The sequence below is a fragment of the Dendrobates tinctorius genome, unplaced genomic scaffold, assembly GCF_039654945.1.
Source record: "Dendrobates tinctorius isolate UK_male_01 unplaced genomic scaffold, ASM3965494v1 ptg000117l, whole genome shotgun sequence".
NCBI lineage: Eukaryota > Metazoa > Chordata > Amphibia > Anura > Dendrobatidae > Dendrobates > Dendrobates tinctorius.
The window spans coordinates 14790515-14805482 of NW_027361785.1; the positions used below are offsets into that span (position 1 = coordinate 14790515).

The 14968-nt window shown below is 43.1% G+C and overlaps 1 protein-coding gene across 2 annotated transcripts in view; it reads right to left on the reverse strand.

Annotated features, from left to right (window-relative positions):
• The window catches only part of LOC141101464 (sarcoplasmic/endoplasmic reticulum calcium ATPase 3), a 375756-nt gene that overhangs the window by 67739 nt on the left and 293049 nt on the right, over positions 1 to 14968 (reverse strand). For both annotated transcript variants that reach the window (XM_073590589.1, XM_073590590.1), the window contains exons 19-20: positions 4172 to 4289; positions 3877 to 3994 (exon numbers count right to left, since the gene is read on the reverse strand). In XM_073590589.1, coding sequence (XP_073446690.1) covers positions 3877 to 3994; positions 4172 to 4289 — 236 coding nt within the window. The remainder of the gene's footprint in view (positions 1 to 3876; positions 3995 to 4171; positions 4290 to 14968) is intronic.

Below are 14968 nucleotides of genomic sequence, written 5' to 3' on the forward strand. Positions count from 1 at the left end.
TCTGCTCCCGCTCCCAGCAGAACTGTAGCCAAGTGTCATTAGCATATTGAATCTGATGTTCTACGCTAATATGACTACGACCTAAGAAACATTATATGCTGAATGGTTCAGTGCCCAAAGTGCAAAATATAAACTCTTACTGACCCAAAAGCAAATGGATTGAAGTCAAGTATCAGGAAGTCCTAGAAGAAACCATTAAGGACTCTGTAAGAAAGCTGAAGTTTGGGCATCAGTGGACCTTCCAACAGTACAATGATGCCAGAGGTGTATTTAGGTGAGTGGGGGAGGAGGGGTGGCCTGGGTATGTGTTCCGGGTGCAGCTGGCAGGGAGGCGCAGTCGGGCCGCCCATATGCGGCGGTCCGCAGTATCAACCCCGGCGGCTGCATTCTGACGCCCCTGGAGTCGGCCGTTCTCTGTGCCAGCTGTGAAGATTTAATGTTTGTGGGGAGATTTGGAGTGGGGATGGAGGACTTAATGTGGGGGGATTTAAGGCAGATGCAGGGCATGTATGAGGAAACAATACAGGGGAATTGGGGCATGGATGAGGAAACAGTATGGGGAAATAGGGGGCATGTATGCAAAAACAGTATGGGTGCAGACACCGTATGGTGAGTGGGGGATGGATGCAGACAGTATGGGGAGCGAAGGGGGAATGTATGCAGACAGTATGAGTAGCGATGGGAAAAACGTATGTGGACACAGTATGGGGAGTGAGGGTGATGAGATGTGTGCAGACACAGTATGGGGAGTCGGGGGGGGGGGGAATGTGAGCAGGCAGTATAGGGAGTGATGGGGAAAATATATGAAGAGACAGTATGGTGAACAGGGGGGATGTGAGAGGAGACAGCATGAGGAGGGATGGAAATAGTGCAAGAAGACCGTAAGGAGGGAGGAAAAAGTGAGGGGGCACAGAATATATATTGAGTAGTGGGGGCGTAGTATGGGGGGACAGTGTAAGGTTACATCCAGGAGGGGACAGTATACCAAGGAAGGAGAATATGATGAGCGAATACAGTATAGAGACTAGGCCTTATAGGGAGGACACCGTATGAAAGGACAGTGTGAAGAGGGGTCCCAGTATGGAAAGGAGATGTCCGCGTGAAGAGTATGCACCATAAGAGGGACAGTGTGGGGGTCATATTTTCTGCAGACAATATAGTGAGGGGCAATTATTTATTCAGGGGCTCAGTGTATGGCAGATATTTTTTTTAGGAGTATTATAATGACACTGCTATCTTTAAGGGCATCATTGCTACAGAAGACCGGAGAAGATGGAAGTCTGCAGAGACGAGTCTGTGGATGAGAAAACTCATCATGGAGTCTCAAGATGAAGAGAAGAAGGAGAACAGCTCAGAGACTACGTCATCTATAAAAGGTACCTGGATGTAAGTATTATTTGTGATATTGACTAATTATCATGTTTTTTTTTTTAATATTAGGAACATTAAAAGGGTTGTTCAGGTTTGTGATGAGTCTGCAGACTTCTGAATTCTCACAGTGCTCACTGCACGCTTGTTCTGTTATGTATTTTCGGTCAGCCCAGCTGCCACCATGTTCTGCTAAATATTTCCGGTCAAGGATCACACTCCTTGGATATCTCCAGGCTTGTTTATTACATGAGACTTGTGATACATTCCTCCATTACAAGATGTCTGCTAACAACAACCAACCAACAAGTTCTTACACTCTGTAGTACACACATCAAAGTAGTGAGACCCCTAGAGGCCACATCAACATATAACATATTGCTACAACGCTGTTAGGATTCTCTCGTGCTGGCGATTTACATATATGTGGTCACGTGCTGACTAGACGTGTAGTCTCACTCAATGAACTGAGTGAGGCCAGACAAAATCGCATGATTGTGCTGACATGACCTCCCATTCTTGCCACCGGCAAGGGAGAATCCTTAAAATGTGCAGTGCATTCATTGTGAGAATTCAGAAGCTGCAATGTCAGGATTTAGCTCTGCGGCTTCCAGTAGTCATCACATGGACACTTCACTCATATGCGATTTTCATACTTGAGATCCTGCGACAACGAGCTTCTCTTCCTGCTTCTCTCAGTTTTTCAGTGAACATTGGGAGAATTAGGGAGAGCAGCTCATTGGTACATGACTAAGTTTCAAATTGCATATGTGCTTGGGTGGGGGTGCGTCAAACTGAATTCTTGCCCCGGGAACCAGAAAACCTAAATACACCTCCATCTTAAGCATAGGTCAGTTTCACAAAATGTTTTGATTTAGAGGTCCTGAAAGATTCTACAGTTGCCTGACTTCAAGTCCTAACAAATATTTTTATTTTTTGATTCATTAAGGCTCTTGCAGTATGCAAAGCAGACCAGCTTCATATACATGTCGATTATCTTTCTTATGATGTGCGAACTACTTGACGCTAATGAGGAGTATACTTTCAAGGCATCGTTAAGAAGAATTATTACCTGTGAATAAAAAGATATACCGTATATACTTGTGTATAAGCCGAGATTTTCAGCCCATTTTTTTGGGCTGAAAGTCCCCCTCCCGGCTTATACACGAGTCATATACCTGGGGGTCGGCGGGGGAGGGGAAGCGGGGGTGTCAGAGATCATACTTACCCCCCCGGCGCGGTCTCTGCAGCCCCTCAGTTTCTTCATGGTCTCCCTTCCTGCCTTCAGCGGTCACGTGGTACTGCTCATTAAACTCATGAATATGCGCATATTCATGAGTATAATGAGCGGTATTACGTGACCGCTGAAGGCAGGAAGGGAGACCGTGTAGAGGCGGGGGGGGCTGCAGAGACGATGCCAGGAGGGGGTAAGTACAGCGATATTCACCTATCCGGGGTCCATCGCTGCTCACCGCTGTCTGCTGCATCCTGTGTCAGTGACGTTTAGGCAGCAGAGGGCGCGATGACGTGGTTAGTGCACGCTGCGCCCTTTGCTGGCTGAACAGTCACTGACACAGGAAGCAGCACACAGCGGTGAGCAGCGATGGACCCCAGACAGGTGAATATCTAAGGTGCCGGATCCTGAGCAGGAGAGGTGAGTATGGCATTTTTTGGGGGGGCATATTCTATGGAGCAGCATATGGGGGCATATTCTATGGAGCAGCATATGGGGGCATATTCTATGGAGCAGCATATGGGGGCATATTCTATGTAGCAGCATATGGGGGCATAGTATATAGAGCAGCATATGGGGGCATAGTGTATAGAGCAGCATATGGGGGCATAGTCTATGGAGCAGCATATGGGGGCAGCATATGGAGGCATAGTCTATGGGGCAGCATATGGGTGGCATAGTCTATGGGGCAGCATATGGGGGGCATAGTCTATGGGGCAGCATATGGGGGGCATATTCTATGGGGCAGCATATGGGGGCATATTCTATGGGGCAGCATATGGGGGCATATTCTATGGGGCATCATATGGGGGCATATTCTATGGAGCAGCATATGAGGGCATATTCTATGGAGCAGCATATGAGGGCATATTCTATGGAGCAGCATATGAGGGCATAATCTATGGAGCATTTTATTGGGGCATAATCTATGGAGCATCTTATGGGGCATAATCTATGGTGTATTTAGTATGGAGCATCTTATGGGGCCCATCATGAACTGTATGGAGCATTATATGGGGCACCTGATTCAATATGGATATTCAAAAACATTTAACCTACTGATGTCTCAATTAATTTTACTTTTATTGGTATCTATTTTTATTTTTGAAATTTACTAGTAGCTGCTGCATTTTCCACCCTAGGCTTATATGCGAGTCAATAAGTTTTCCCAGGTTTTTGTGGCAAAATTAGGGGGGGGTCGGCTTATACACGAGTATTTACGGTAATTTATACCAGGATATACGCTTTAAGACCAATATGAAGAATACACTTACCATCCAAGTGATGCCGTGAGATATATTTGAGTCCTTCATCTAGCAGAATCACCGGCAATGAGATCTTCATAACTACCACCCACTGAGTGCAGTTCAGAGGAGTTACTTGAAAAATTAGCTTCAAATATAAAACAGAAACAACTTATTAAATAGAAAAGGAAAAATGATGCACTGCAAGCAAACAGCAGGCAATGTTCCAGAAGTAGCTTCTAATGGCTTAACTTTACAAAAATCTACAGTGATGTACAAGAATTTTACCATAAATTGAACATTTCTAATATATTTCTGTACTTACCGGCATCGGCTTCACGTACAGTATAAGGAAGTGTAGCGCCATGGACATTATTATGGCACAGAGAAGCCAGATGTTAAGCCAAGGTGGCATTCTTAATAATGACTGATTTTCAGACAAGCTGTAAATAAAAAAAACAAAAAAAAAAAAAAAACATAAAATGTGAAAAACCCCCCACAAAAAGTAAAAATACGAAGAATTGCACATAGAACAAAAAATAAGTAGGCTTCCAAAACAGCCTTGGGTTGTAAAATACAAAGCATTATCCATTTGGCAAAAAATTATTTACTTCACAAACATGATGAAAGCACGAATGAGCTAACTTTTTTTTGTGTCAAAGGAGTAGTCTCGAAATCACACAATTTTTTTTTTTTTTTGCAAAAACAAGAACTTTACAATCTGCTTGCTATTAACAATCCTGTCATTCCTTTAGAAAGGGGGGGCATTTTAATTTTACTGTTTAATGTTCGTTTTCTAGGTTTCTGGCCGCAGTTATGGACTTGCAAGCAAACTGCTTACAAGCTTTTTTTAAAAGCTCTAAAGTTGGCCAGAATCACTAGAGCACTTTATCTGGTAGCTTTAGTGGCACCTCCAATGCTGCAGAGGCAAAACGGTCTCTACTTGTAGCATTGGAGAGTGCATAGTTTGGGCAGGAACACAACCACATCACTGGTCCAAACTGTCAATTTTCAGGTGGAAATTACATTGTTCCCTGGCAAGCAGGGAGCCAGGATTTAGGGAAGCAGTAACCTCCTGAATATGCGGGTCTAATGGTTAAAGTACCTCCTTGTGGAGAGTACCAAGATGGCATAAGGAAACTTATAGGCCATTCAATTCTCCACTGAGAAATTAAATATTCAAATAGTCCTTTCAGAGAGGAAGAGGGCTAGAACTCTAGTGATACCTATTGGAAGCAGGAATCCTAAAAGTGATAGCATGTATCAACCCTTAAAGAGACTTGTTACATGACTTAGGATCAAAACTAAAACAGGCACTATTTGCCCTTCATGAGAAAACCCTTTAAGGCCTCTTTCACACATTCGTGTATGTGTGGTGACAGTTTTCACACGTACTGGAGACCCTGACACACATAGACCCATTCAAATGAATGAGTCAGTAATGAATGGGTCAGTGCACGTCAGTGTGTTTCTACGGAAAAAGTGTCCATGGGCAAAACACGCTGACATGTCTGTTTTTTACAGTCAGCACGGGTCGCAAAACGTCCCGCACATATGCACACGGAGAACACACATTGATGTTATACGTGTGACATGCATTAGCACAGGGGAAGAAGCGCTACAGTAAGCGCTGTTCCCTAGCAGCAGGTGCTGATGACGCTCTCATCATTGTCCCCTGCTCTACCGGCGATCAGCGCGTGCAGGTGAGATTGATGAGAGTTATATTAAAGTCAGAACAATGACAGCAGGTGGTGGCTTTTGAGACTATTACTACCATCAACCTACAACTGCTGCCGCTAAAAACAGTGACAGCAGGAGCAGATGATGGGGGCATTCCTCACCCACCGCCTGCGCTATAACTACATAAATGAGTGAAAAACCCGGCGTGGGTTCCCCTCTACTTTGTATAACCAGCCTGGCAAAACTCAGCTGGGGGCTGCAACCCTCAGCTGTCAGCTTCAGCAAGGCTGGTTATCAAGAATAAGAGGGGTCCACATGCTGTTTAATTGTTTAAATAAATTGTTAAAAAAAGGCGTGGGGTCCCCCCATTTTTGACAACCAGCCTTGCTAAAGCTCACATCTGGGGGCCTGGTAATCTCAGGCTGGTAAGGAGCCATTGATATAGGCCCTCCCAGCCTAAAAATAGCAGCCCGCAGCTGCCCAGAAAAGGCACATCTATTTGATGCTCCAATTCTGGTGCTTTGCCTGGCTCTTCCCACTTGCCCTGTAGCGGTGGCAAGTGGAGTTCATATTTGTGGGGTTGATGGCATCTATGTATTGCCAGGTGACATCAAGACCATGGCTTAGTAATGTAGAGGTGTCTTTAAGACACCTATCCATTACCAATCTTAATGTTATACGTTAAATAAAGAAACAGCCAGAATAAAAGTTTTTATTAGAAATAAAACAAAACACAGTTTTCCTTTTTTTATTTAAAAATAACAAACACAGTTATAATCACCTAACGCCTATTTCCACCAAAGCCCTCGTTCTCCTGTAATAAGAATAAAATAAAGAAACAACAATATACCATACCTGTTGGTCCTTCTGTCCCATGTCGTAATCCATGTCTGGGGGATAATTAATTTTCAACCTGGATGGTGCCAAGATGCAACCACCTGGCTGAAAACCACTGGTAAATGAGATTCTGCAAGCATCACTGACCAGCGGTGACATCATTGAGGTTAACAGCCGGGCTGACCCGTGGTGAACTCAGGGACATGGGAAAGTGTCAGTGATGAGGTCACCACAGTTCAAGCTCAGTGACTTCACAGCAAAATCACAGTGAAAAATTTGGGCTCCACATTTTAAAATGGATATTCAGAAGTTATAGTCAGTTCAAAGACAGGCAACTAGATTATTACAAGGGACGGAAGGCATCTCATAAGGAGAGGTTGGAAAAGTTGGGCTTGTTTAGCTTAGAAAAAAAGACGCCTCAGAGGAGATCTCACTTACATGTATAAATATATGTGTAGTCACTACAAAGGACTGGCACATGACATTCCTTCCATAATCATACCAAGGATGCTCATTAAGGGTGGTAGAAATGTGATTCCAGCAGCTAAGTAGGAAAGGGTTCGTTACAGTTAGAGTAGTCAGACTGTGGAATGCCTGACCACAAGAGGTAGCAATTGCAGACACTATTACAGCTTTTAAAAAAGGGCTGAACGATTTCCTCAGTACACATAACATTGGGGGTTATGGTTAATTTAGTGACAAAATGTACAATTGGTGGAGAAAGGTTGAACTTTATGGACTCAGGTCTTTTTCAACCTATGTAACTATGTAAATACAATAAGGCAAAAAAATTAAAAGTGATTTCAGTAAATCACAAATGATTAATTGAGCCCTGTGTGCGAAAGCACTCTCAAAGATCTGGTATTACAATAAACAAGGGTGGTAAATCACTAGCATATGCTTCTCATGTTCTATTGCTGGAGTCCAACTGCAGGGATCCCTGCAGATTGCTTGAATTAAGTGCCAACAGTGCTAGGTAAGTTCTGTGCCAGTTCATCCTCTGTCAGCAACGCTGTGCTATCATCAGGAGGCCACGTACATGACCATTGACTATAAATGGAAAACCTGATCTGAGCATTTGCTGCCAGTTTCCCCACAAATTCCTATGAGTTCTAGCAGCAGGACACTTTGTGATTACCTTCTCATCAGGGGATCTTTTAAAGGAAAGAATTGGAAGTATGTCCACATATTACAGCTATTTGTGATTTTATTAATCTAAAATTACTGTACAAATCATTAAAAAAAAACTGATTAGTAACATTTATATAATATAAATATATATATATATATATTTTTTTAAAAAACCTTGATTTTCCATGTATAATAGATGAAATTAATTTGTTAAGTACTTCACACTTCATTTAATTCCAATGTTGTCAAAACTCTTGTCAACATCAATAATCACTTTAAATGTCCTAATATGGTAACATTTAATGCATTGAAAGAACCACAAAAACATTTTTAATATCCACAACCGGAATATCGACTTGTGTTTCATAAGATCAAATATTCAGAAATAATGGGAATTGTATCCTTTCACCATTTATGGCATGGGAAATGCTGTACACTTTTACCTTATACAGAATTCTGATATTGTAAAATGAACATTATTACGTTTACATTGTGGTTTCATAAAATTTCAGTGCATAGTTTTCTGAAAAACTATGTTTCTAGAATGTTATTTAGGTATAAACCCATCATCTAGTAATCTTACTACATAAAATGAGCTACATAACTAGAGATTATTTTTTTCTTATACAAGCTTGTTACTAGAGTGCTGTAGCTGAACCTCAGCCTGGTTACGGTACTTTGAATAAGAGGATATTACGTACCCATCAAACCCTACTGGACCCCAGCACTTTATACATTCTTTATCTCAAGCTATATGTCTAGCCTCAATACATGAATTCTTTAGTTAAACAATGTTACTTTTTTTATATAACATTTACATTGTGAAACCCTATAATTTTATAAATTAACCACTTCACTACCTGGCTATTTTCAGTTGACATTTTTTTTTCTTTTTCGGTTTTTCCTTCCCTTCTTCCAACAGGCATAACTTTTTCTGGCCACATAGCCATATGAGGGCTTGTTTTTTACCACACGAGTTGTACTTTTAAAAAGGACACCACTGGGAACCAAGAATAAAAATTCCAAATGCGTTGAAGTGTGGGGCTGTGTGAGGGCTTGAGCTGACATTTTTAAATAGTACCATTTGGAGGTAGATACGATATTTTGATCGCCTCATTGCATTTATTGCAGTATTGCGGAGGCCAAAGAAAAGCAATTCTGGTGTTTTGATTTTTTTCTCATTATGCTGCTTACCGATCAAATTAGTTTATTTGATATGTTAAGATCGGACATTTATGAATGCAACTATACCAAATATGTTTTTTTATTGTTTTATTTTTAATGGGGCAAAAGGAGGTGAATTAAACTTGTGTTTTAAAATTTTTTAAAAATTTTTTTTTTAAATGTTCTTAATAGTCTTTTTAGGGTATGTGCACAATTCAGGAATTGTCAGCGCTTTGGATGCAGTGCATGTGCGACGCTTCCAAAGTGCTACTGGCTATTGAATGTAGGGGAATCCACATGTGTTCATTGAACTGTGCGGATTCACCGCATCTAATACATTGTATGGGTGACATTTATCTTGCGGAGACGCGCCACATATCAGTCTCCGCGGGTGAGCTGTGGGCGTCTCCGGAAGCATAGTGGGCATGGGATTTCTTGAAATGCCATGCTGTAACAGCTAGACGCAGTGTTTACTTATCCTGTGCACATACCCTCAGGAGACTTGAAGCTGTGATCGTCCGATCACATGTGCTATACATAGCAGAGTTTCAGAACTGCTATGTGTAGCAGAAATCACGATCAGTGATTTGTCAGTGTCAGTGATTGACAACAGCATTTAACTGGTTACCAGCTGTGAGCAGAACTTCACTCCATCCACAGATGATAGAGGCACTTGATGGCTTATTACCTCATCCATCAAGCATGAGGAAAGATGCAAGCTTGGCGTGCGAGTGACACTACCTTTGACATACATGTATGTCAAAGGTAGTGAAGGGTTAAAAGGGGTTTGATGTATAGCCAGGGTCTCCTACAGCAGCTCAGTCCCATTCACCTGAAATGAACGGACCCACAGAGTGCTGCTGTACCTAGAACAGACAAAACAAAACATAAGGAGGTGTGCCTGGTAAGCGCTGTGAAGCCTTCAATAAACTGATTGGTGGGGTGCCAGAAATAAGCGTAACAAAAATACTTATTAAATATAATTCTGGATTAATTATTCAACGGCTCATGTACAAAAAAATCAATCCTTAAAAGATACTTTATTAACCAATCATTAAAAAGTTTTTAAAACTTCAAAACACAGGCAAGCAAAAAATAGGCATATTGCTGATTTTCAAAATCCAGCCACAAACAATAAAGAGTCGTTCCAGTGTAAGGTAGAGGATCACAAAACTATTTGTACCTATAGGGCCCTATGTCTCTCTCCTACCTAACAGCGGAGGTTGGCACCATCTTGATACGCAAATGGAGCCCCCGCTCCACGGCGGCTCTCCCTAATCACCCTGTTGACTCCTATCTAAACAACATCAGCTTGGAATGCAACAGATGGCAGGGTAAAAAAATATGTAAATAAAGTCCGTGGAGCCTCATTTAAGAGTCTCAAACACAGGACTAGCCAGATCTTCCTCCAGGGAAGGACCCAACCAAGGAGTGGCTCCTTTCGGAAATCACCATTACCACCATATTAAGTGGCCCTTTAAGTCAATATCCAGCTCTTTACAAATATGACAAGGGAAATACCAAGGCCAGGTATCCATCCACAGACAGCTGTTTCAGGGTGTTGCCCCTCATCAGTGTGGAGTAGGATTCTGGCTAGGTGGGAGCAATGCCTAGTAGACCAACATCACAAAACAATCACTGACCTCAGGGAGATCAGTCAAAGAAAACACTGCGGCAGCCGGCAAAGGCGCTCAATCAATGAAATCCTAGGTGCATTGCTCCCTGGGAAATACGAATATGCAAATAAAGTCCGTGGAGCCTCATTTAAGAGTCTCAAACACGGGACCTAGGATTTCACTGATTGAGCGCCTTTGCCGGCTGCCGCAGTGTTTTCTTTGACTGATCTCCCTGAGGTCAGTGATTTGTTTTGTGATGAGGGTATAAAAATAATAATACAACAGATAACAAACCCTGTGCCACAAACCCCCAGGATTAGTAACCCTAATCTCCTGAAAGTGTGGAGAGAGGAGTCCATTGCTTCATCAATTAGGTTTATGAAAATTATTTTGGAGGAGGAGAAAAGAAATCTTGAGTTGGTCTCAAAAAAACTTAATGAGCTGATTGAAAAAACACTGAAATTTAAGTCAGATCCAGACTTTAACAGGAAAGAAAGTACTTTACAAATTTCAGTTGAGAGATATCAGAACAATATTAAGAGTCGGAAACATACTCAGTTCATTAGAGATTCGAATGAGTTTAAGGCTAATAAGGCCTACTTTTTTGAGGGTCAACACGTAAGGGATAAAGACGTGGGGTCAGAACTTTCCTCCACAGAGGCGGAGATATCAGACACTGAGAGAAGCTTTGAAAACGCCACTTGGAGACAGAGAGGTAGAGGTGGTAGCCAATTTCATAGAGATATATGGCGAAACCAAAGAGGGCACACAAGAGGTCAATATGGGGGCAGAGGACGGGGTTACAATCATTCCAGCCCCACAATGATGGGGAAGCAGACCCAGGGATCTATAGGCCTGGTACCCTCATCTTCTGGACCATCCTCTGCCTCTACCTCTTTTTTGGATCAGAGAGCCCCTTTGGGTTACGATCTGAGAAAGCGGAATTGAATCACTTGGGTGGTAACCAGATTATTAATCTGAGTAGACACGTCCTTTCGACAGGGGAGATAAATGTTTTGAGTAAAGGACTATCATTCGTCCCGACTACCCGTTTTGACTCATTCTCATGGACTAAGGACATTAACCTCTTCTGCCGTAAATTAAAATGGAGGAAATTCTTCTCCCAGAATGATAGAGAACAATGCTTAAGGTTGGGCATTGCTGAAGAGGAATTGGAGGGGTTTAATGCCCTTGTGGAACTTTTGGATGAGAATGAAAAGAATCGGGGTTTGGGTCCACATACAGACGTGAAATTAAAAAGCAAAAAGATGCCTCCTCATGGTGATTATAACAATATCGATATCTTTTTGAAAGTGGTTGAGGATGACTTGAAGAAACTCCATACTAACAATTCCAACGTTGTCTCTAACGTAAGTGGTAGTGAGTTAGAGGCTTTGGCTGGTTTGGAAAGGTATGGTGAGATAATTATCAAGCCATCGGATAAAGGGGGGGATCTTGTCATCCTCGATCACGTGAATTACAGGGATATGTGTAATAGAATTTTGGATGATAAGAGTACATATAGAAGGTCTGAAAGAAACCCCACTGTCATGATCCCAGTGCAGGTTTTTGAGCTGCACACCGGGGGTTAATGTCTGGAGCTCTGTGCAGGTTTTTACCTGCACACTTGGGGTTAATGATTGTGGCCTCTTTCTGGTTCTGGGAGAGCTTCTTAAACCCCTGGGAAGCTTCAATCCCTGCCAGTTATACTTTTGCCTTTGGCCTAGTGTGCTGACCCCCGTGTGCCTGTGTGTTGCTATAGCTTGTTTATATGGTTCTGATCCGGCTCTGTTTCCCACGCCTCTAGCAGTCACGTGCTTCAGGTCCTGCGGCTCTGAAGTACGCATCTACTTGGTTGCTGCCCGCTCCACAGGTATCTTTGAGCACTGTTTCGCTTTACTCAGGACACGCGCACTGGCTCAGTGAGCAAGGTTAGTGCGGTGTTTTTGACACCCACCCTTGAATTCACTGAGGCCCTGATTGTTATTCTGGACAGAGGCCTTAATGATAGGATTATTTCTGCTAACGAATATAAATTTATGGCTCCAGCCTCCCCGGTGATACCAACTTTTTATGCCCTCCCCAAAGTCCATAAGGGGTTGGTACCCCTGCGTGGAAGACCCATAGTATCTGGGGTAGCTTCTTTAAGTCAGAATGTTGGTATTTATTTAGACAAAGTATTACATCCTTTTGTTACGGCTTTACCATCGTACATACGGGACACTTCTGATTTACTACTCAAGATTGATGGTATTAGTGTTGAAAAAGAAGCCATTTTGGGCTCTATTGATGTTGAAGCCCTTTACAGCAGCATCCCACATGAGATGGGTCTTAAAGCCTTGGACCATTATTTGGGAATGAGGGCCACATACTTTCAGGATCATAACAGGCTGGTATATGAATTAATGGTTTTCATCTTAACTCAATTATTTTACCTTCAATGGCAAGTACTTCCACCTGCTCAGGGGGACCGCAATGGGCTGTTCCTGTGCGCCTCCGTATGCGAATCTCCTCCTGGGCTGGTGGGAGGAAACAATGGTTTTTACCGGTGCTGATGAATGGTAGATCAACAAGGTAGTCGCTTGGTACCGCTATATAGACGACGTGTTCGCCATATGGTCGGGATCAAAAGCGGAGTTTGAAACATTTGTGCAGGAACTAAATATAAATCCAATTGGCTTGAGATTCACCTCGGAAAGTAGTGAGAAGGAGTTGGCTTTTCTTGACATAAAAATTATGAAAGACCCTCAGGGGGTCTTATTGACGAGTGTATACCGTAAGCCTACAGCCACGAATTCCCTCTTGCGGTGGGACAGTTGACATCCTGTCCCCCTCAAGCGGGGTATTCCACGTGGCCAATATCTTAGAACCAGAAGGAACTGTTCGGACCCAGAGACCTTCAGAGTGCAAGCTTATGAACTTCGTGTCAGGGTCCTGACCGCGCCGGCGTACAGCCTCCGCTAAGCAGGGACTCACCCGCACCGTAGGGACTCCTGGGGACAAGAACAGCCAGAAAATAAAGATGCACGGGACCTGAATGTAGAAGTTTAGAAAGCAGGCACAGGACCTACGGTCATGTGAACGGTCATGTGACTGCAAGGGGGCGGGGCTTAGCATCCTGCTTTCAAAGAAGGTAGAAAACGCAAAACGGGCAAAGCGGGGGGTCATGCACAATGCAGGCAAGCGAAGTACAGGAGGGATAAACAGACGGGAGGTCAGACAAAGCCAAAGGTCATACACAAGATCTCAGTAAAGTACCAGGGATGAGACAGAACGGATAGTCAGAGCCAAGCAGAGATCAAAACCAAACAGACGTAGAAGGTACCAAGCAGAACTAAAGCAATATCCAGAAAACAGACCGAGTCATACACAGAGAATCAAACAACCAGAACACAGCACTAACACACTCAGGGGTCACCACACAATGCCAAGGGCGAAAGTATAACTGACGGGGGATGGGAGCTTCCTGAGGCTATAAGAAGCCTCCCCAGAACCAATGAGAGGCCACCATAATAGGTCCCAGGTGTGCAGGTGAGAGTCTGCACTGAGGTCAGAACATTAACCCCAGCAGTGCCGGTCACCCAGCACTGGTATCATGACACTTAGGAGTCGGTTTAGGGAACGGGGATATCCTGATCATGTCTTGGAACCCGCCTTTAAAAATGCCTTAGAAAGCGAGAGACATACACTGCTGTAGCCCAAAGCCCGAATTGAGGACAGTGGTGTTGTAAGAGTGATAGGGACCTATGATAATGAAGTAGATCAGGTATATAGGATTTTAAACAAACATTGGAGCATTCTACAGGCGGATGTTGATTTATCAGACAAGATTTCCAGAAAACCCCAAAACACCTTTCGTAAGGGCCGTTCTATCAGAGATAGACTTGTGCATAGCCACTATAGAAGAGCAAAACAGGAGGGTACGTGGTTGGATAGGAAGATTTGTGGTACCTTAAGATGTGGGAACTGCTCCTTCTGTGGATATGTGGCTTCTGGGAAAAACTTTACAAGTGTGGGAAATGGAAGAAGATTTTTCGCTAGAGACTTCGCGAATTGTAAAACCATAGGGGTTGTCTATATGGCAACTTGCTCCTGCCCAAAAAATTATATCAGCAAAACAAAAAGGGAGTTTAGGAGAAGAATAAGCGAGCACCTTGGGGACGTAAGAAATAAGAGGGACACCCCTGTGGCCCGCCATATATGGAAGGAACATGGGGGGGAATGGAAACGTTCTCTCATTTTGTGTTCTGGAGGTTGTCAAACAAGATGGAAGACAGGGTGATTGGAACAGATTAATTCTGCAAAAGGAGGCTTGGTGGATATTTAGAATGGAATCCGTGGCCCCTAAGGGCCTCAATGAACAACTGACATATGGATGCTTCATTTGAGAACTATCCGGTGTTATTATCTCGGTATCTATTTTGCCTAACAATTGGGGTTGTGATTTGGATGTAACCCCGTAAGAGATCTATGTATACATTACCTATATGACATAGGGGGGGACTCCACACTAAATGCGGATATTATCAGAGATGGAAGGGATTTTGATAAGACAAATGGGGACTACCCTTTGCGGGGTTAATTCCTTTTAAGGGTTAACAGTCTTATCCCTGGCATCTTTAGTTGTGGGGCTAATTGCGGGGTTAATCCCTATTAAGGATTAACAGTTTTGTTATCCCTGGTATTTCTAGTTG